This window comes from Dipodomys spectabilis, unplaced genomic scaffold (genome assembly GCF_019054845.1).
Source record: "Dipodomys spectabilis isolate Male_0828 unplaced genomic scaffold, ASM1905484v1 ptg000422l, whole genome shotgun sequence".
NCBI classification, from domain to species: Eukaryota; Metazoa; Chordata; class Mammalia; order Rodentia; family Heteromyidae; genus Dipodomys; species Dipodomys spectabilis.
In genome coordinates this window covers 3700047-3721562 of record NW_024871099.1, presented here as the reverse complement: position 1 = coordinate 3721562, position 21516 = coordinate 3700047, and the positions used below count along the sequence as shown (strand labels likewise).

Below are 21516 nucleotides of genomic sequence, written 5' to 3'. Positions count from 1 at the left end.
GTGGTTTTAGTAGTATTCAGGGGTATTTGGCCCTTTAAGAGGGATTAATGCTATTCTTGCCACAGTGGGTTCTCGTTCTGGGATAGGGTGAGATCAGTTATTGCTAGAAACATTGATAGAAAATTTGTCTCTCTCACCTGTCGGTCATGGGGCTTGATCTCAGGACCTGGATGCTGTCCCTGAGCTCTTTTGTTCAAGGCTAGCACTCTACCACTTTGCACCACAGCTCCCCTTCCAGTTTTCTGGTGGTTCCTTGGAAAATAAGCCAGCTTTACTGCCTGGGCTGGCTTTGAACTTCACCCCTCAGATCTCAACCTCCTGAGTAGATAGGATGACAGGCATGAGCCACCAGTTGCCTGGCCCCCAACCTTTTTTTGCACACTGGCACTCACTGCTGGCAGCTGCTTCCACTCCTGCCTCTGCAGTGTTACAATGTAGAATGAAGTCTTCCCCAGATCTTCTTGAACTTCCAGAATTGTATATGTGTGGCAGGGGCGGGGGGGGGGGGGGGGAACGGGCAGGGATGGAGGGCAGGACTAGTGATTAACCTTCCTTCTCTACAAATTGTCTGGTTGCCAGCATTTTGTTATAGCAACAAAAACTAAGACAGAGCAGAGAAGTCAGAGGGAGCCCTGGGCTGGCTTAACTCCTCCCCACCTCATTCCCTGGCCTACCTGTCCCTCTCATCCTGCCTCTGCCCTGGAGGCAGCTTCCCTTCCTCTTCCATCCTGCTGCATCTTGCCCTGGAGTTTGTGGACTGTTCAGTGGTGAATGCCAGAGAGAAACCCACACCCTAACTAACCCGCCTTCTTGCACACTGGAGCGTCTCATGGGGCTGGCACCACAGAAGTGTGGTTAGGGCATGCTGCCAGGGAGAGTCCCAGGGCGGCCATCTGCCCTCATGGCCAGGATGCTGGCCATACACCTAACAGCTGCTGCCTCCTAGCCTGTGTGTAGATATATGCTCAGCAGCGTGCTCATTCCCATTTCACAAGTATGGTCAACTGAGGCCGCCAGGGTGCCCTATAAGACCCAAGGCCCCACTGTCAGGCCTGCACTGCGCAGGAAGTCGGTTCTTAGGGCTCTCCTGACCCCAAGCCAGACCAGGGCCCCAGGAAGATGCCCACCCCTATCCCCCACCATACCACCTGTCCATTCTGAGAGTCTAGGGTGCGGCCTGCTTTAGTCAACCTCCCTGGGGCCCCCGCTTGGCCTCCAGATTGTATTTTCCATCCTGCTAATTACATTTCTTGTTCACAAACGGCTTCTGGGGCCTCAATTTTCCAAGCCCCCAGGCTGGCACAGCTGAGGCTCCTTTGCGGTGGGCTCGCCCAGGCTCTCTTGTGGTTTTGAGTGGGGATCAGACATTGGCACAACCCTGGGGCCTTGGAGTGTAGAAATAAAAAACAAAGGACTCTTTAGACTGTGGCTTCCGGTGGGTGCTCCCGCCCCTCCCCTCTCCCCTGCTCCTCTCCTCTCTGGCTGGAGGAAGGAGAGTGGCCTCAACTCTGGCTGCATCTCAGCTTCTTTGGAGCCCTGGCTTTGATCTTCCCTGGACTCCCTTCTTCACAGGCTGGTGTTTGCCCCCATTCTTTCGTCCTGGTCACGACTTCCCGAGTCTGTCTGCCCCTTAGTCCACAAAGCAGGGAGAGCTCAGGCTGCAGGAGGCCTTGAGGGAGCTAGACCTTCCTCGCCCTAAACTTACCTGGCTTCCCACTGCTCTGCCCCAAGGCCCAATGCCATCATGGGCATAACCTTTCCTGGCCACTAGTGGACAACCTATCAGGCAATGCTAGTCCTTTCTGGTGTTCTCTCTCTGTCTCTCTCTATCTGCCTCTCTCTCTCAGACCATTTGTGATCAAGGTTTCTGTTTCTATAACATCTCTCTTTGTAGAAAAATGTCCATTCTTCCCACCTCAGCCCTGCCCTGGGAGCCACACCCAGGCCTCACACTGGAGGCTCCTGCTTCCAGGTTTATAATAGATGGGCTTGAAAGTTTGGGTGGCTCCTCCCGCCTCCCTCCAGGGAGATAGGCAAACAGAAAAGAGGGATGCTGGAACCATCACTAAAAAATAGCCAGCAGAGTCTCTCCACGCTGACCCATGGTGGGCCCCCAGCAGTCTTGCTGTGAGTTCTACTCATGGGCCAAAGACATGGCGCTGGCCTACTCTGACTTCCCTCTCTCCACCCCGGCTCAGTCAACTAAAGAAGCCTGGGCTATGCACAAAAAGAAGACAGAGGTCAAATCAAAGAAGCAGGGTTCAAAGTGTGTCACGCTGCTCAGATATAAAGTTCTCAAACAGACAGTACCCTGGCCATGAAGAGCAGGGGGTAGCAGCATTGCTCTTGGGCAACCAGCAGTCTTCTTGGTCTCCATCTGTAGGTGCAGTCATGAAATTTCCTCATCTAAGATGAATGTTACATTTCAGAATAGGTTTGGAAGGGAAAAAAATAAAATTTTTTAAAAAGATAAAGCAAGGTTATATATAGCACTTGAAAATGAGTATGGGTAGAGCCAGGCACTGGTGGCTCACACTTATTATCTTGGCTCCTTGGGAGGCTGAGATCAGGAGGATCGAAGTTCAAGGTCAGCCAGGACAAGTAAGTTCCCAACACTCCCTTCTCAGCCATTAGCTAGGTACAGTGCTATTTGCAGCTGCATCCCCGCTGTTTGAGAGGCTGCGATCAGGAGGATTGTGCTTCCAGGCCAGCCCAGGCAGAAGAATCTTTGAGACTCCATCTCAACAGAAAGAAACTACATATAGTGGCATTTACCAGTCACCCCAGCTATGACAGGATTTCTGTCTAGGCATTCATTAGGCAGGAAGTAAGACCCTATCTAGTGGGGGAAAATGGGTAAGTATTCTATTGGTCAACAATGAGAGAAAATGTCACCTTAAATTCCACCTCAGGAAGCACCTCGTGGGCTGTCTGTTAAAGCCAGGGCCTTGAATATTGAGTCTTATTAGAAGCAATTACAGACAGGGCAGCATTTCTAATGTTTCTCATTTGACAAGAAGGTTTTTAAATATGGGACATTAGTTAATAAAAAAAAAAGTCCCCAGAAGCCCATTGTAATATATTACCTAAATTCCTAACAGCTCATAGCCATTGGAATAGGTAAAATGGGATGTAAAATTAATATATAGTTATTATTAAAATTGCCTTATAAATTAGTTAGGACCCCGGAGACATAAAAGTGGGCATCGTTGTTCTCAGCGTGTCTCAAGGGCTTTGCTGTGCCCTGTGTTTGTGGAGGGGATGCCCCCTTTGCCTGGCTCTGTGGTTTGAAGATAAATAACTGCCAGGCACCAGTGGCCCATGCCTATAATCCTAACAACACAGAAAGCTGAGATCTGAGAGGATTGTGGTTTGAAGCCAGCTCAGGCAAAAAAAAGTCCACAAGACTCTTATCTCCATTTAACCACCAAAAAGCTGGAAGTGGAGCTGTGCTTCAAGTGGTAGAATGCCAGCCTTGAGCAAAAAAGCTAAGGGACAGTGAGAGGCCAGGTCCCAAATTCAAGTCCTCATACCAGTACACACACATAAACAAATTTGCTTATTTATTTAAAGGCAGGGCACTGGTGGCTCATACCTGTAATCCTAGCTACTCAGGAGGCTGAGATGTGAGGATCTCCATTCAAAGCCAGCCCAGGCAGGAAAGTCCTGAGACTCATCTCCAATTAATCACAGAAAAAGCCGGAAGTGATGCTTAGCTCCAATAATAGAGAAAAAAAGAACTCAGGGACAACACTCAAGCCCAGAATTCGAGCCCCAGGACTGGCAATCAATCAATCGATCAATAAGAAAGAAAGATAAAACATTTGCTCACAAGGCAGGAGGGAGGGGGAAGCTGCAGGCAGTGCAGAGAGAAGACTCTTCCTATGCCACAGAGATGTCTAGTGGGGCTGAGGCTTTGGGACATCACCCAGCATTTTGTGTCACAAAAGACAGCCCTTCCCACTTGGGTTAGAATTGATTGAGGTGTTTGTGTAGCTCCTGGAGCCTGAAGACCACCTGTTTTTCCCAGGCCTGGTGGGGTGGAAACAACTCTGGTTTTCCCCAAGAACACCTGAGCAGATAGGAAGATGAGAGAGGCCTGTGGCTGCGGGCAGCCAGCACATCTGGAGAATTAACAAAACAGCTGGCAGTGTCTCCAAAAGAATGTGTGTGTGTGTGTGTGAGAGAGAGACCGAGAGCGAGAGAGAGAGAGAGCGAGAGCGAGAGAGAGAGAGAGAGAGAGAGAGAGAGAGAGAGAGAAAACTAGGGCCATGGCATGACCACTGTCTTCAGGCCATGCATGCTGGGAGCCCTAGGGCCCCTGACCTCTGCCCCAGCCCTGTGTCATGAAACCAGGCCAATGGTGGATGGATTTAGAAGCCATGACCAGAAGTCCATTCAGATCTGGGCTGTTTTCTATCCAAGGGGATTGAAAAGAGTGATACTTTATACACGCCAGGCGATTTGTCCACATCTGCTAGATCTATCCTGGTGGCAAGCTCATTTCCCAGTGCTCCTAGGCAGAGGGCCTTCTTGTTCCCAAGGAGACAGATCCCTGGGGTTTCCCTGCGACAGTGCCCGAGGCACAGTGGGTGTTTAATTCTCCCTGTCCTGGCCTTGGCGCCCTGCACTGCAGTGGTAGCCAGCGCTGTCCTTGGTTCTCTGAAGAATGGGCTCTTTGGTGTTGGGGGGTGGCCCACAGAGGTGAGGTATGAAAAGAGAAAGAGGGAGAGAGGAAGGAAGGAAGGAAGGAAGGAAGGAAGGAAGGAAGGAAGGAAGGAAGGAAGGAAGGAAGGAAGAGAGGGAGGGAGGGAGGAGGGAAAGGAAAGGAAAGGAAAGGAAAGGAAAGGAGAAAGGAAGAGACAAGAAATAACCCATCCCTGGGGTTGAAATGTGGCTCAGTGGAGCACCCGCCAATGAGCAAAGTGTAAGGCACCTAGTTCAAAAATAAATAAGTAAAAAGACGGGTGAGGCGCGTCTTAGTGGTAGAGTACCTACTTAGCCGAGAAAGCAGATGATGCTGTTTCTCTGTTTCTCTCTCTCCTGTTCCTACTTCTGCGCTTGTATTAGTTTGGCCAAAGAATTCAACTCCAGAGTAGGAAGATAGAGGAGCTTTTGTTTCTTCCCTTCCCCTCCCCCCACCGCCATGTGTGCGTGTGCTGGTGTGCTGGTAGCAGCACTGGGACTTGAACTTGAGGCCTTCCCCTCCCCCCACCGCCATGTGTGCGTGTGCTGGTGTGCTGGTAGCAGCACTGGGACTTGAACGTGAGGCCTGAGTGCTGTTCCTCAGCTTTTTCACTCAATCAAGGCTGGTGCTCTACTACTTGCACCGCAGCTCCACTTCTGTCTCCTTTTCCCCCTATCATCGATAAGAATCTCATAGATTTTCCTGCCCAGGCTATCTGGCTTCCTCCTGAGTAGCTATGATTATAGATGTGAACCACTGGCACCTGGCATAGATGGCCTATTTATGTATTTATAATCTGCTCACGCAGTAGTGTAGAAAATAGATCCGCCGGTGTGGTTCTTTTAGCCTGGGCAGGTTTGTCAAGGTGCTCCAAGGAGGTGGCAGACGGTGTACAGAGTGACCCCTTGTGGCAGCTTCACAGAGTTGTTGCAGATCTCTGCTGCGTAAACGTGTTGTTTGAGGAGCTGATCTTTGATAAGTAGCTCTCATCTCTTCCCCAAAGCATTTTTCAGATTAAAATAGTTTTACTCTGATTATATATATATAAACATATACAACTATATAAATATATACAAATATAAACACACACACACACACATATATATATGTGTGTGTGTATATATATATATATATATCAACACACCAATGGGACCTGCAGTGCATATAGAACATTCTAAACAAGATGGGAGGGGTTGGAGCTCAGTGGTGGAACGCTTGTCTGGTAGGCATAATAAGGCTCTGAACTTCATCCCCAACTTTGCAAAAAAGAAAAAGAAAGTCCTGCAATACAGAGGCCCCCACCCATTCTAATTGCTTCAGCGAACACGCTCCACATCTGTCCACAATTCCAGTCAAACAGGCTTTGGTGTGGCAGGTCTTGCTGGGTTCTTCCCACATACAGTGGAAACCTGTTTCAGGGGATCTGGGGTACCCTGTGGTGCCCCACTTCAGTGCACTTATCTAGATTCCCCCCTTCCCAAGGGGACTGATGCTTGGGCTGGTCAGCCTTCTCTAGCATCTCACTGGGGGAAATGTTTAACTGGCAGCCTCTTGTTGACCAATTCTGCAGATAGATTGCTGGCACCCAACTTCCTTTCAGGCGAGTTGTCTCCTCACAGCTGGAGCTGGCATCTATGTCCTGTGAGCAGACGCTATGTGCTTCCTGGGGGGATTTGTTCAGTTAATCCAGTGTGGGCTGTTGGAGCAGTCTCTTCTGTGTAGACACAGGCGGAGAGAACATCGAAGAACTTTCCTGACACCCCATAGCAGTCTCAGGATGGTCCACCACAGCAGATGGGACCATGGCTCCCACAGATGTGGCCAGATGTTGTCCGACCTCTCATTAGGAGTATGTAGATCTTTTTTTTTAAATCTTGGTGAGGGGTTTGGTGGCTCACATGGGTTATCCTGGTGAGATAAGGCAGAGAATGTACAGACCAGGGAGTGGAGGCATCTGGGGACTTCCCGCCCTGTTACCAACAGGATGGGGCCCAGTCTCCTCACTTAACCTCTATCCTTGCCTCAGAGCCAGCTGCTTTGGGGGCCAGAGACTAGGAGACACTTACCAACCTGGTGGTTCCAGTCTTTCTGTCAGGTTGGGACGTGGGTCTCCAGGTACCTTAGTTGCTCCCATAGACGGCAGAAATTGATTCCACATATGCTAGATACCGTATTACCTAGATGGATACCAGTGGCTCACACCTGTCATCCCAGCTACTCAGGAGGCTGAGATCTGAGGATTGAGGTTCAAAGCCAACCTGATTAGGGAAGTCTGTGAGACTCTATCTCCAATAACCAGCAAAAGACCAGAAGTAGAGGTGTAGCCCAGAGTGCTTGCCTTGAGCGAAAAAGCTAAGGGACAGCTCCCGGGTCCTGAATTTAAGCCTCAGTACTGACACACAAAAATAAAAGAGATAAAAAAGAATATTAACTTTGTGTTGATAGGTGAGGAATAATTAAAATATAATTAAAAGCATGCGTTCTTCTCATTATTGGCTTTGTATAATATATATTTTAAAAAACAAAACAAAACATGTGAAGGCTTCCTCTTGAATATGTCCAGAAACAAGAGAGGATATAGCATTTTAATTAAAAATGGATTATTTCAAACACAGTTTAATCTTCCCGTCATTAAAGGACTTAGGCCTTATTAATGAGCTATTGGTAAATAGGTTTTCAGTGATAGAAATTTGTGGGGGATTGTGTCTGGAACCCCCCCTATTGGGGAAGTACTCCTCAGACCCTCTCTGTGTTGGAGGTATCAACCAGAGAAGCAATGAAGGCTTGTGGATCTTCATCTTTCTCTTGCCTCTGTGGACCCAGAGGACACATCTTGGTGCAGGCGGGGGACACATGAGGGGCCCCTGTGGCCGTCCCTCCCCACCCCCATCTCTCAGCCTGCATAGTGGGAGTGGGTGCCAGGGCTCTGGCTGGGAATGCTTGTTGCCCTATCCAAGCACACCTCCTTCCCCCATACCTTTTTTTTGTGCCAGTACTTGGACTTGAACTCAAGGCCTGGATGGTCTTCTACTTGAGCCACAACGCCACTTCTGGCTTTTTGCTGGTTCCTTGGAGATAAGAGTTTCATGGACTTTCCTGCCCAGGCTGGCTTCGAACTGTGCTCCTCAAATCTCAGCCTCATGAAGAGCCAGTACAGTGCCTAATTCACCCTCCCCTTCTGATCTGTGGTCCAGACCCTCTGACAGAGGCAGCTCAGGCATGGGCTGCTCCAAAGACACTGATCAGGCAGTCCTGACCCCACCCCCATGCCGCTGGCAGCATCTCCTCTTTACTGGGCTGGTCTTTCTGTAGGGGCAGCTTGAGAACAACCCCCATTTATCATCGTAAGTGGATAAAGACTTTGAAAGTGATGAATGGTGTTCCCATGGTTCCCTCTGTCTGCTGAGGTTTTGAGCAGACTTGGGACGGCTTGTTAGAAGACGGGCTCCTGGCATTCACAGCTGATGGATCACCCACTTCTGTGAAACGCAGCCACACGCAAGGCAGGAAGAGCCCTTGCCAGGTAGGACCCACCGAGGCCTGGCCCTCCCTGCCCAGTCCTGGCCTCCTCCTCTGCAGGCCTGGCTCCACCTTGGGCCTTCTGGATGCTTAGAAGATTCTAAGCATTTTAACCAGGGACTGGTGGTTCACATCTGCAATCCTAACTACTCAGGAGGCTGAGATCTGAGGATTGAGGTTTGAAGCCAGCCCAGGCAGGAAAGTCCATAAGTCTCTTATCTCCAAGGAACTACCAAAAAGCTAGAAGGGGAGCTGTGCCTCAAGCAGTAGAGTGTTAGCCTTTTGTGAAAAAGCCAAAGGACAATGCTCAGGTCCTGAGTTCAAGCCCCAGCACTACCACACATACAAAAAAGACTCTAAGCTTGTCTTAGCTGCATGGGGTCTGACCCTGCTGCCTAGGCTGCCATAGTTCCTGCTCCTGCTCTTCCTGCATTTTCCCTTTTTCCTCATGGAAACCTAAGAGTAGAATTTGTCAGCCTCAGCCATTCACACAGCACTTCTGTGGTTTCAGCCAGGTCTCTAACCCATATCCGCTATTATCTGCTTACTAGTTTTCCTTAAATTGAGTCCTTCCGGCCTCCCTTTAAACACGCATTGAAAGGAAGCATTTCATCCCTGGCAGGAGGGAACGCTGAAGTATAATTTACCAGGATAAATGGAAGGTAAACTTCCAAATAAATACTTAACGCATCAAGTAAACACAATGATCTGTGTACACATCATCTCAGCCATTCAGGCTGTAGGAAATGTTGGCTCAGAGGAAGTCCTTCCCTCCCTCTTCCCTCCTTCTTTCCCTGTCACTTCCCCAGGAGCTCTGCATGCCTGACTGTTCTCCTGGGAAGGGAAGAAAATCATCTCCATCCTTCATGGAGAGCCTTTCTACTGTGTGTGTGTGTGTGTGTGTGTGTGTGTGTGTGTGTGTGTGTGTGTGTGTGTGTGTGTGTGTGTGTGTGTGTGTGTGTGTGTGTGTGTGCTAGTAACTCCTTTCTACTGTGTGTGTGTGTGTGTGTGTGTTCATTTGTGCCAGTAACTCCTTTCTACTGTGTGTGTGTGTGTGTGTGTGTGTGTGTGTGTGTGTGTGTGTGTGTTCATTTGTGCCCGTAACTGGGGCTTGAACTTAAGGCCTGGTTTCTATCTTTTAGCTTTTTCACCAAAAGCTGGTGCTGTACCACATGAGCCACAGTTCTGCTTCTGTTTTTGTTTGGGTTTTTTTTTTTTTTCTGGTTCACTAGAGATAAGAGTCTCACTCATATTCCTGCCCAGGCCAGACTCAAACTGCAATTCTCAGCTCTTAGCCTCCTGAGTAGCCAGGATGACTGGCTGAGCTGCCAGCGCCCAGCAGAGATTCATCTTCAGCAAATGCTCTGGCCAGTGGGGGAGGGGTATTCCATGAAAGAAAACAAAGCAGAGCCCTGTCTGCGGCCTTAGTCACAATACCAGCAAGAGACACAGGGAAGGGCTTCTTGAATATGGCGCCAGAGGAAGAAGCCATAAAGCAAGCAAACAAAACCAAACCTGAAGCTGGCCAATAAAAATGTAAATTGTCTGTCCAGAAATGCTATAAGAAAGATTAAAGAGGAAAGGGAGAAAACTTGTTACATAGTCAATAACCCATACCACTGCCTAGGATCCTTCATATATAAATCCCATAAGGATCAGCAAGAAAAAGATGAACACTCACATTTTTCAAAAGGGAACAAGCCATTGAGAAAGGAAAGAAGGAATGAGCATGCTCAGAAGTGCCAGTTCATCACTGAAACAGTGAAACACTTGGTCCCCAGCCCAATGGGTAGATAGAACCCACGGTGCACCAACCTCTGACTCTGAAATTCCTTAGGAGTGTCAGGGGTCCATTTTATGTGTCAGGCCCTGAGAATGAAAAATGTGCACCCTCCACTCCTGACAGGGAAAAGGCATGTGGCCACAAGTGTCCATCATAACAGGGGTGGACATCACCCAGCATCTGACAGTGTGAAGCTAGTTAAGGAAATTACAAGCTGTGGCACTGCCACCTGTACTTACTCAAAGTTAGGCTGTCAGTCACTCAGCAGAAATGCACTGAGAACCTCCTGCATGTCAATGTTCATCTACGCTCTGAGGAAAGCTGCAGGAAATCTAGTGGCAGACAAAGATGGATGGATGGATGGATAAATGGATAGTTGGATAGGTGGATAAGTGGATAGGTAGTTAAATGATAGGCAGATACAGAGCTAGAGATAGATGGATGAATGTATATATAAGTACGTGGATAAATGTATGGGTGCATGAGTCTATACTCATGGAGGGATAGATGGATGGATAGATGGATGGATGGATGGTGGGTAAGTGGGTAGATGGATGATAAATAGATACAGAGATACAGAGATAGATGATAAGGAGGAAGGAAGAGAGAGTAGCTAGATAGGTTCAGAGACAGATGACAGGGAAAGAGACACACATACTTGTAGCCACGTACATTTTTCCTGTCAGGCTAAAGACCTGCAAGTAGAATATGCACATTTTTTTAGTCAGGATCTGTTCTGCAAAATGGACTCCAGACACTCCTAAGGATTCTCAGGGTTCAGAGCAGTGTATCTTGGGGTCTATCTTAATCCAAAGGTCTGCAGATAGGTCAGACCTGTTGAAATTTCTGTTTATGCATTTTTAAAAGATGCTTCAACATGATATTTGATAGAGGTCATAGCTGGATGATAAGATGGGTGTTTTTTTAATGTGTAATTTCTAAGAATTTCCAAGATATTATATATGTATGTATGTGTGTGTGTGTGTGTATATATATATATATATATATATATATATATATATATATATATATATATATATATAAATAGCCATCTGTTTTGGCCAGAGTTTTGCTTTTTGTTTGTTTGTTTTGTTCAGGTACTGGGGCTTGAATTCAGAGCCTGGGTGCTGTCCTTTAGGTTGGTACTCTACCACTTGAGCCACACCAAGGATTTTCAGGCATGAGCCACCAGCCTCCAGCCTCTGGCTAGGACTTCTGACAACCAAAGAATTATCCTCTACCCCCGCTTTGCCCCCAATAATTGATACTGAAGAAGTCCAGCATTCAGCCTAATCAAGCATGTCACAAATAAAGGGGAAGATTTGTTAATTGAATGTCATGTTATGTCCTCAGTTATGCTTAATAAGAGATAGGCAATTTAGAATTCCCAATTATCCAATTAAAATGCTAATTACCTCGTACCTTGATAAGGCCTTTCTTGGAGAGAGGTGAACCGTGTCTCTCCATTGCTTCTGCTCTCCTAGCCACAGTCTTTGCGGCTGCCCTTGGCTCAGGTTGGTCAGTTCTCCCCTTTGGGGATCCTGGGGTCCCAGTGTCCTCTCCAAAGCAGGTTGCTTACCCACACGCACCTGGGACCCTTCCCCCAGACTGAACAGAGTCCATTGTCCTTAGAGCTTCATTTTGGCTTAGCTCAGGCCCCTTGCCCAGCTGTGAGGTCAGGAGTCTATACAACGTTAGCCATATTTTGATTTTCAGATCTCCTGCACCCTGACTGTGACGCCAGAGGTAGGCATCATTCCAGACCCAAGGCTCAGGAAACAAGCTGAGCCCTTGCTTAGGAACGGCAGAGGGGGTTGAATAAAATGAGATGTTGAGGGCTGGGAAGGTGGCTCAGTGGTAGAGGGCTTGCCTTGCATGTATTAGGCCCTGAGTTCAATTCCTTAGCACCACATAAGCAGAAAAAGCCAGAAGTGGCACTGTGGCTCAAGTGGTAGAGCGCTAACCTTGAGCTGAAGAGCTGAGGGACAGTGCCCAGGCCCAGAGTTCAGGGCCCATGACCGGCACAAATAAATAAATAAATAAATGAGGTGTTGAAGGCCACGGACAGCTTGTCTGGACCTGTGCCCTTCCCCAAAGACTGGCATGTCCTGAAGATGATAACATTCGCCAGGCTCCTGTGGCTTACACCTGTAAATTCTTGCTACTCAGGAGGCTGAGACCTGAGGATAGTGGTTTGAAGCCTGCTTGGGCAGAAAAGTCCATTAGACTCATCTCCAATTAACTACCAAAACAACAACAACAACAAACATTGGAAGTGTGGAGATATGGCACATGTAGTAGAGTGCTAGCCTTGAGCAAAACAGCTCCAGGGACAGTGCCCAGGCCCTGAGTTCAAACCCCCAGGACCAGCATCAGAAGGGAAAATAAGACTGTAAGCTTTGCATAGAGGCCTTGCACGCACAGCACATGGTTGCTCTGCATGGCTTCCTCACTGGGAAGTAGGAAAAAAAATTCACTTCACCCAAAGGGTCATTTGAAATGTCGGATGCTTCTATGAGTAGCTGTTTGCTTTTTCTCATTGGTGGGACCATGAAGCCTACCTGTAGTCTCAGCCTGCCTGGTAGCAAGGCCTGGCTCAGTCCACAGGAATCTTAAGCCTGTATGCACCCACCCCCTGCCCCGTGCAAAAAAACAACATCACGGGCACTGGTAAAGGCTCCCTGACAGGAGCGGAGGCACTGGGGCAAATGTCCTGGGCCAGCAGTGGGGCTCAGGCCATGTAGAGCTGGGCCATGCAGGCCTGAGGTACCCGGCCCCACATACCCAGCCGCTGAGTTGGCAGGACCCTTGGGAAATGTTGGTGAGAAGCTGTTACCCTGGGCAGGCAGTTCCTAGGCCAAAGGCCAGAGCCAAGAAGTGGGGGGGGGGGGGGGGGAGGGGGCCGCTCAACTACACATCACAGATGAACTATGTCCCCCAGAAAGCCACGTGGGGGCACAGGTGGCCCTCTGCTCGCCCCTCTTGTACTCATCATGCACCCTCCGAGGTTTTGCATCTAATATGATAAGCTGGGCTCTGGGCCCAAGAACGTTCCACAAAATCTGGCTAGATTTGTGGGTTCCCCTGCCCCAGGGGGGAAGTCGTGCTGCCATTCTTGAAGATGTTTCCGCAGGTGCAGGCCTGGCTGTGTGCCGTGTTCCTGTTCCATTCACTTGATCATCTCCAGGCTGGGTCAAATGGATGCCTCGATTCAAGGCAGCCTCTGCCCTGGCCAGGCTATTGGAGTGAGGAAATGAAGGGGCCCGAGCAGCAGGGGTGTAGCTGGCTGCTGGTTGGAACTTGGACCCATCCCTTCCCCTTCTACTGCTGAAGGAGGTGCCCCCCCCCCCCCCCCAGTACCAGGTCATTGCACCCAGACCCCGCTCCTTTTCAGAGAGCCCAAGGAGGCAGGGGCTAGCAATTATGCCAGTATCGTGTGTGTGAGTCACAGTATCTAGGACGACCAGGTGTGTGGAGGTGACGACAGAACGTGTAACTGTCCTGCCTGCCCCGCTGTCTGCTCTCCTCTGATGGATAAACTTGTTTCTAGAAGTTTTAGAAGGTTCAAAGTCGGCCCCAGGCAGGAAAGTCTGTGAGACTCTTTCAACTCCAGTGAACCACCAGAAAACCAGAAGTAGAGCTGTGGCCCAAGTGGTAAAGCACTAGCCTTGAGTATAAAAAAAAGCTCAGGGACAGCACCAAGGCTCTGAGTTCAAGTCCCACAACCCACAAATAGCTTAGTCTGTGCTGAGGGGAATATTTGACAGGGTCATGTGCTGCAGGCCAGCGCGCCAAGCCCAGCCAGGCCCTGCCTTTACAGAACACGTTTGTCCTGTGCACGTGCCAGTGGCACGGCTGCCCCTCTGCCTGTCCTTTCTGAACCCAGCCAATCACCGCACACCACCTGGTCATCTGTAGCTCACCTGTCCTGTCACCTTGATCATGGCTATGTAGCCTTCAGAGAGTTAGTTCTGCTGGGGCAAGACTTCCTGTCCCGAAGCTACAAGAGCATCGTGGCTCTGAAGAGTGACTTGTGGACCAATTCTGAAGCTGCCAGGGGACCCCCTTCATGCAGGAGGGCTGGCTGTGGGGGGTACTGGCCTCTACCCTCCAAACTCAGGGCTGTGACTAAGGGTCTTGGGCTGAGGCAAAAGGGGCAATTCTGCCTATTCTTTCACCATGAACACAGGAGATGGGTGGGGGTGGGGGGGGTACCTTATCTCCTGGAAACTCCTGAAATCCTTTGCATGGAGGAAATACTTCCCCTCCAGACACCCAATTAGCCTGTGAGGTTTCTAAGGCAAGTCTGAAAGTCGATTGAATCTGGCAGACCCGCTTCTGCATAACAACTACTTAATACCCAATCATCACAATTACACATAATTTGTGTTTACGGTGCCTGGAAGATTAAACTCCTCCGCACAAACGTTCTCCAGTGCAGCCCTAGAATGTGCAGGGCAGGCATGCCCACGGCTGCCTTTGGTGCTCTGTCCGTGGCTTGCCCTGGTGCCAGAGAAGGGTGGGGGGAGAGGTCTGGGGGAAGGGGCCCCTCACCAGCTCAGTTCTGCCAAAGCTGGGCATCTGGGGTGCAGCCCGGGCCCCTCACCCCTCAGAGCTTGTGCAAATCGAAGGTCCTGTAATCACAAGGCATGGGGTAAAGAGGCACAGAGGTGGAGCCACTCCAAGGCTCTGGGCAGTGCAGCCTTTCCGGGGTTCAGCACCCCAAGGTGGCCAGTCTAGCACATCAGAGCCTGGAGCCACCATAGACCTACTAGCCTGCCTGCCCAGGGTGGCCGCGTAGCCGGGGTTAGGCTGGTTTGTGACTTCATCTTGCGTCTGCAGAGGTCCAGCCCAGGACAGCATGGGGCCTGGATGGGGGTTGTGTTCTTGCTAAGGCAAGATGGTGGGCGATGGAGACACAGGAAAATCTCCAGCCTTACAGACACACAGACCTCTGGCTCTAGCCTGTCCCCCAGAGCTCGCTGTCCCAAACCCTAGGATCAGGACCCTGCTGGGGCAGCCAGGGTGGTGAGCTCCCTGGCACAGGGCTATGTCTTGGACTTCCTGGATGCATAGCAGAGCCAGACCTGAGCTGTGGATTTTCACTGGAGATTAGGGCCATGCACCTCTGGGGACTGCCTAACCTATTTCTCCCCCCCCACCCCCGCAGCCTGTTCCAACATTACTGCTACTCTCGGGGTGGCATGCGTCACACCTCCTACACCTGCATCTGCTGTAGGTAAGTGTGCCCAGGTGTTTTGGGTGGGAGTGTTGGGGTGAGGGGGGGTGAAGGGCTGGGGATAGGGAGCTCACTTGCCCACACCAGTGCCTGGCACCCAAGCCTAGAGGTCATACTGACCCCTAAAGCCCTAGGACCAGTTTGTCCCTGGGCCACACAAACCAGGGAGCCCAGCTTATGTCATCCTGTCCCCTTCCAGGGCTCCCATTAGGAGCTTGAGATTGTGGCTTTGTGTGTAACTGTGATGGGGCATGGGGACTAGGGTTTATGTCCTTGTGTGTGTGTATGTGTGAGACTCTGGTGCAGCAGTACAAGGACCATTGGGTCACGGCTCCGGCAGGAGATGATCACCAACTGCAGGAGGCTGCAGGGATTCCAAGTAGGTGTGGGTGGCACCTGCACATGGCTGAGCATGCTGGTAAAAATGGCCCCGAGTGCTGCGTTCCCCTCTGGGGTTTGCATAGCTGCGTGGGTGCCTGGCGGCATGTGTCGCTATGCACTGCGACCTCCCACCCCTGGGTGGTCCCCTGGCTCTGGAACTCACCCCAGCTAGCCTGGACCCCAGGCCCCGCCAGGCTCTACCCCTCAAGTCTGCCCCCTGCCCAGCCAGGAAGGAGCTGGACAGTGCTCGCTCCTCCCACATAAATAATACATTTGAACACCTCAGTTCTTGGAAATGCGCTTCTCTGGTGGATAGCGAGAGGAAAAAAATCATTATTTCTACTTTTATGATTCCCAAGACTCTCGAATGGGGCCATAAATATTATACCCAGGTGTTGTTTTTTTTCCTCTTCCTTTGGACACTCAACAGTTCTTTTTTCTTAAAGATATCGCACCAGGCCAGGGGCTGATGACTCACACCTGTCATCCTAGCTGCTCAGGAGGCTGAGATCTGAGGATCACAGTGTGAAGCCAGCCCGGGCAGGAAAGTCTGTGAGACTTGTATCTCCAACCAACCACCAGAAAACCAGAAGTGGCGCTGTGGTTCAAAGTGATAGAGACTTGAGTGAAATCAGGGATACTGCTTAGGCCCTGAGTTCAAGCCCCATGACTGACCAAAAGGAAAAAAGAAAAGATGTTGCTCTGTGGGGCAGCTCCATAGAGCAGAAGGTCAAACTACCACCAGCTTCCTGTCTTCCAGCCCCAGCCAAGGATCCAAAGTAGATCCTGAGACCACCCACGGGGGACCATCCTGGGGAGCCCCTCACCCTTCAGGAGGGGGCTCCTTGGGGCCGTTTTTCGGGCCCACGTACTATGATTCCCCATTTCTGTTCTTTGCATGTGCTGTCCACACCCCCAGCCCAGAGGGCAAAGTTGTGCCCAGGTTGATCTGCAGGGGGCACTGTTGCTGCTGCCTCCAGCTGTGGCTGGCTGGACTGGGGGGGGGGCTCCCCCCCAGGCTGTGGGCCTTACCCAGCCGCCCTCCTGGCCTCTCCTGGAAAGTGGATGGCTTTGACAACCTCTCTTGCCTCTTCCCAGTGGTGAGAATGCCGCCGTGCTGCACTACGGACACGCCGGAGCCCCCAATGACCGCACGATTCAGGACGGAGACATGTGGTAAGTCAAGGCAGGCTCCACTGCCGCTGTTGCTGCCACCCAGCTCTGCTCTGAATGTGAACAGCCCAGCCAAGGTCAGACACTTAGCATCAAGGTCAACCAAGAGAGCTGAGCACCGCTCTCAGCCCAGACTTCCTAGCCTCAGCCACTGGTCTGTATGGTGCCTTCTTTGGGGCCAAAAGCCTGCACCCTACAAATAAGCTGAAGGGGATACAGGACAGGGCGCCTCTGAGCTTTTCTGTGGGGCTATAAGATGGTGATCTTTCTGTCTCCCAGGCTGGATACTCCCTCCAGTGAGGTCTACATTTCCAGTCTTGTGTATCAGTGCTGAGATCCCCCTTCCCCCAGTTCCCCAAAACCTGCTAGCCTCAGCCACAGCCCCATGGTGGGCACCATTGCGCCATCAAGTTCAAGGAGGGAGGTAGCAGGTGGGCTTCTGGGTGTAATCAGCCCTCGTGGAGGGTATGATGAGGTAGAGTGGGCAGAGCCCCAACCTGCACCTCAAGATTGCGATTCTGCTCCCAGATCTCTGACACAGAGCGTGGGACACGCTGGGGTGCCATCCCGAAGCATGGGGAGGGGTCTCTGGGCACCCATGCATACGGTCCCTCTCACAGTTACTGAGTGTCCCCTGCCTTTCATCTCCACTGTCCTGACATTCGCCAGAGCCAGCCAGGCCACCGTCTTGGCCTCGCTGTAACCTCTGTCTCAGATCTAGAGTGTCTTTTTAATCCATGGCTGATGTCCTGAACGAGGCCCAATGCAGCCCTGCCCCTCGTTTGTTTGTTTGGTGTTTTTTTTTTTTTACCTTGTCATCACAGGGTCAAAGGTGACCCAAAAGGACAGGTCACAGAAACCCAATCTCAGGGAAACTGAGGCAGAGGCAGCCACATCAGCAGATCCTTCTTGTCCTGGGAGCAGCTGTGGCTGGCTAGAGGACTCCTCCCCACAGCATCCCCCCAGGGAAATCAGTTGCTCTTCCTCTCCCCTCAGCTGCCCCCAACAGGGGTCCTCACTCCATAAAAGGCTGGCCTTAGCTGTAGTCCCTGAAGGACAGGGGTCTACCAAGGTCCTGTGTACATCAGGCCTCCACACATGGCCCAGGTGCTGTGGCCTCGGCCCACGTGGGCAGTGTGTGGCACCTGTGTCTCCCAGTGCAGCTGTAAGTAGCAATGATTCGAGGAAGCCCACTGGTGCTCATGCCAAACTCAAATTGGTGATTTTGTTTTTCTAGTGTAACTTTGAAATGTAGCCAGTAGAATAATTATGAGTCTATTATAGTCAATTTATTATGCAGCATTTAGAACAACATGTTTTGTTGATTACTGCCACTGCCAGATTGCTGGCGGCATTTATAATCCATTGTTTTATTGAAATGGATCTGCCGAGCGCCCTACTGCGTTCAGTAAATAATAAATCACTCCGCTATCCCAACATAAAAGGCACAACACTTCACCGTAAGGTATGAAACCGGAATCCAGTGTCACATGGAGTTCTTCAGAAGCCAGGGGCCTCCCAGGGTGGGGGGATATGTCTCAGGCACATGCCCCAGCAGGGCACCTGGGGTCTCAGCCTTTGATTAGGTAACAATGCCCCAGAGGGGTTTTATGTCTGTAATAAAGCTGTTACGGTATCAGAACTGGTTCTGAGCATTCTGGGAAAGGGTGCTAAGGGACACCACCCTCCATCTCTCCCAAATCTCAGGTATGGCTAAGGTTGTGGAGCTTTGTTGTTGTTGTTGTTGTTTTGTGCTGGTCCTGGGATTTGAACTCAGGGCCTGTGTGTTTTTCCTCAGCATTTTTTTTGGGGGGGTCCGGTCATGGGGCCTGAACTCTGGGCCTGGGCACTGTCCCTCAGCTCTTCAGCTCAAGGCTAGCGCTCTACCACTTGAGCCACAGCGCCACTTCCGGCTTTTTTCTTTTTGCTTATGTGGTGCTGAGGAATCGAACCCAGGGCTTCCTGCATGCAAGGCAAGTGCTCTACCACTGAGCCATCTTCCTAGCCCCTTCCTCAGCTTTTTTGCTCAAGCCTGGCACTCTACCACTTGAGCCACAGCTTCACTTCTGGCTTTTTTGTGTGTGCTTAATTGGACATAAGGTTCTCATGGAGTTTGCTTCCCCAGGCTGGCTTTGAACCGCAATCCTCAGATCTCAGCCCCCTGAATAGCTAGGATGACAGGCATGAGCCACCAGCACCTGGCTAAGGGTTGTGATTTAAATGGTAGTCTCTGCCTGGCAAGCTTTACGCCCTGAGTCCAAATCCCAGTTCCACTGAAATCTCAGGTATGGGCAGCCCTCCCACCTCAGTGTGCGTGCACGCATGCGCACACACATACACGTAGCCTGAGCTCAGAGGGTTGCCCTCCATAGCTGAGTACCCACCCTTCCTGGGTCATAGACCACCCAGCTCCAGAGACACTTGTGGGGAGTAAGTACAAAATAGCAAAGCCATGCTCCCCTTCAAAACTCTCCATCGTCCTTCCTCAAACTCCCAACTGCTGGGATTACAGGCATGCATCACCACAGACATTTTAGCCCTGGCAAGGATGCTGGGTAGGACTTGAAGAAGGCTGTGCCCACTCTCCCACCTTCTCCATCTTCCTAGCAGCAGGGGCCTCTGTGGAGCTGGGCAGGGCCACCTCTCAGCCCCTCTGTCAACTTTCATCGGCCACTGTCCTCACCCACAGGGCCCTGGACATTGGACACACTGGTCCCTACTGCAGGTTAAGCTTATGATCCAAGAACAGAGTAGTTCAAGGCCGTCCCTCACCCTAAGCTGATGGCCCCTGGGTCCCTCTGTGCTCGCCAGGGCCAGATCCCAACCCAGGGGGCAACAGGACCTAGTGTGGTTCAAAGCCCCGGGGCCCTCCCTCAGCCCAGCCAGAACTGTGAGGCCATGTACAGGGCCTATGATCTTCATGCCTCTGGGTGGGTGGGGGGTGTCTCTCTTGGCTTCCAAACCTTTCTGTTATGTCCTGGCATTGCCTCATGAAGCCCACAGGCAGGTCACTGTCCCCGGGCAAGCATCAGCTGCTTTGCATTTTCCTTTTTATTAAGGCAAGCAAAGCAGGGCGTCTCAAACGGGGCTCCCGAGTGCGGGGCTCTCACTCAAATGCCTCCCATGTGCTCGCTCACAGGAGGGGGTCTGACAAGGTCACTGGAGGCCCCCTGCAGCCAGTCCCAAACAGGGGGTGGGCCCCCCCCTCCCACTAGGTCATCTTTGAGAGCCCATGGGTGTCTGGAGGCACCAAGGACTGGCAAGCTGGACCTGGGTGACCCGGGAATGTCAGTGCCCATGTCTAAATCCTGGGAATAAGGGCACCCCTGAACAGGACAGTCTGTGCGCCCCCCTGAGCCCTGGGCAGGCGCCCCTTTTCAGGATAGGAACTGCCGTCAAGGTTAGGGGAGGCCCAAGATGTGGCCTCAGCAAGCTCTAATTTGGGACACCCCTCTTAACCAACTTGCCTCCTGTCTCTTCCACCACCAAATCAGCTGGGGGTTGTGACACTCCATACTCCCCAACCTCCGAAACTTCTAGAACACAAGTCCAAGGAGGCCCCAGACCTGGGTTGCCTAAGCTGTAGGCTGGAGGTAACTGGTGTGGTCATGAGCTGAATATTCCAGCACTGGCCAGAAGAGGGCAGTGTTGTCTCAGGACGTGGCTGGGCCTCGTCCTGGTAGTGATGGGTGTGATAGCCTGCCCTCACCCCCGCCCTAGGAGGACCTGCAGCCCTATCCCTAGCTCAGCCACCTGCCAATCCCCTCCCCTCATTTCCTGCCATGACTCCAGCCTTGTCTGCCTGATCCACAGAAATGGAGCTCCTGTTTGCCTTCTTTTTTTTTTTCTTTCGTGTCAGTACTGGGACTTGAACTTAGGACCTGGCTCTTTTTCCACTCGAGGCAGGTGCTCTACCATGGAAGCCACAGCTCTATTTCTGCTTGATTAGAGAGGAGTTCCCCTTCTCTCCCCTCCCCGCCTTCCGCCTCGCTTCAGACTTCCATCCTCAGATCTCAGCCTCCGGAGTAACTAGGATTTACAGGTGTGAGCCCCCTGGTGCCTGGTGGATTCTGTAATCTTCAGGACATGCCAGGCTCTGGGGCAGGGCACAGCTCTGGTTAGCTCGGTCCAGACAAACTGTCTACGGCCTTCAGCACCTCACTTTATTTACCCCCCCCCCCCCCACCATTCCCGAGCTTGTCACCTTCCCCATGTGTCTGCTCTTCCTGTGCACTGGGTCAGGGCTGTGTGGCCACACCCGCTCGGTGGACGTCTCGAGGCACAGTTTTGAGAAGTGCTTGTCTAGACGGTCTGGGTGCTCCCGAACATCACAAGACACTAGTCACCAGAAAAGTGAAATGGGGCATGTGACTCCCTCCGCCACCCACCCACCCACAGCAGCCACAGCCCTGATGCCCAGCCTGGGCTATGGGGCCTTAGACGTGGCAACAGGCCCTTGGGGGAAAGCAACCTCTGGGGGCCACCACTCTGGCCAGGGTTGTGATGACTGGGGTGCTCTTCCTGGCGCATGTCACCCATCTCAGTGTCATTCCAGGACACTGGTAAAGATGATTCTCTCCAGAAATCAGGCCCCCAGCACGTGACTGTTCTTATCAGTGTGTGTATACTGGACAGGAAGCTGCTGCTGCTAGGGGCAGCAGGGTGGCTATTCCTATTTCCCCAGGTCTTACAGGACCTAGGCAGATCCTGGGGAGGAGTTCACCTATTAGGGTC

The 21516-nt window shown here is 51.4% G+C and overlaps 1 protein-coding gene across 1 annotated transcript in view; it reads left to right on the top strand.

Moving 5' to 3' along the window:
- Pepd (peptidase D) overlaps positions 1-21516 on the top strand; it is a 90124-nt gene that overhangs the window by 51411 nt on the left and 17197 nt on the right. The window contains exons 10-11 of the mRNA XM_042667833.1: positions 15160-15228; positions 16708-16785. Coding sequence (XP_042523767.1) covers positions 15160-15228; positions 16708-16785 — 147 coding nt within the window. The remainder of the gene's footprint in view (positions 1-15159; positions 15229-16707; positions 16786-21516) is intronic.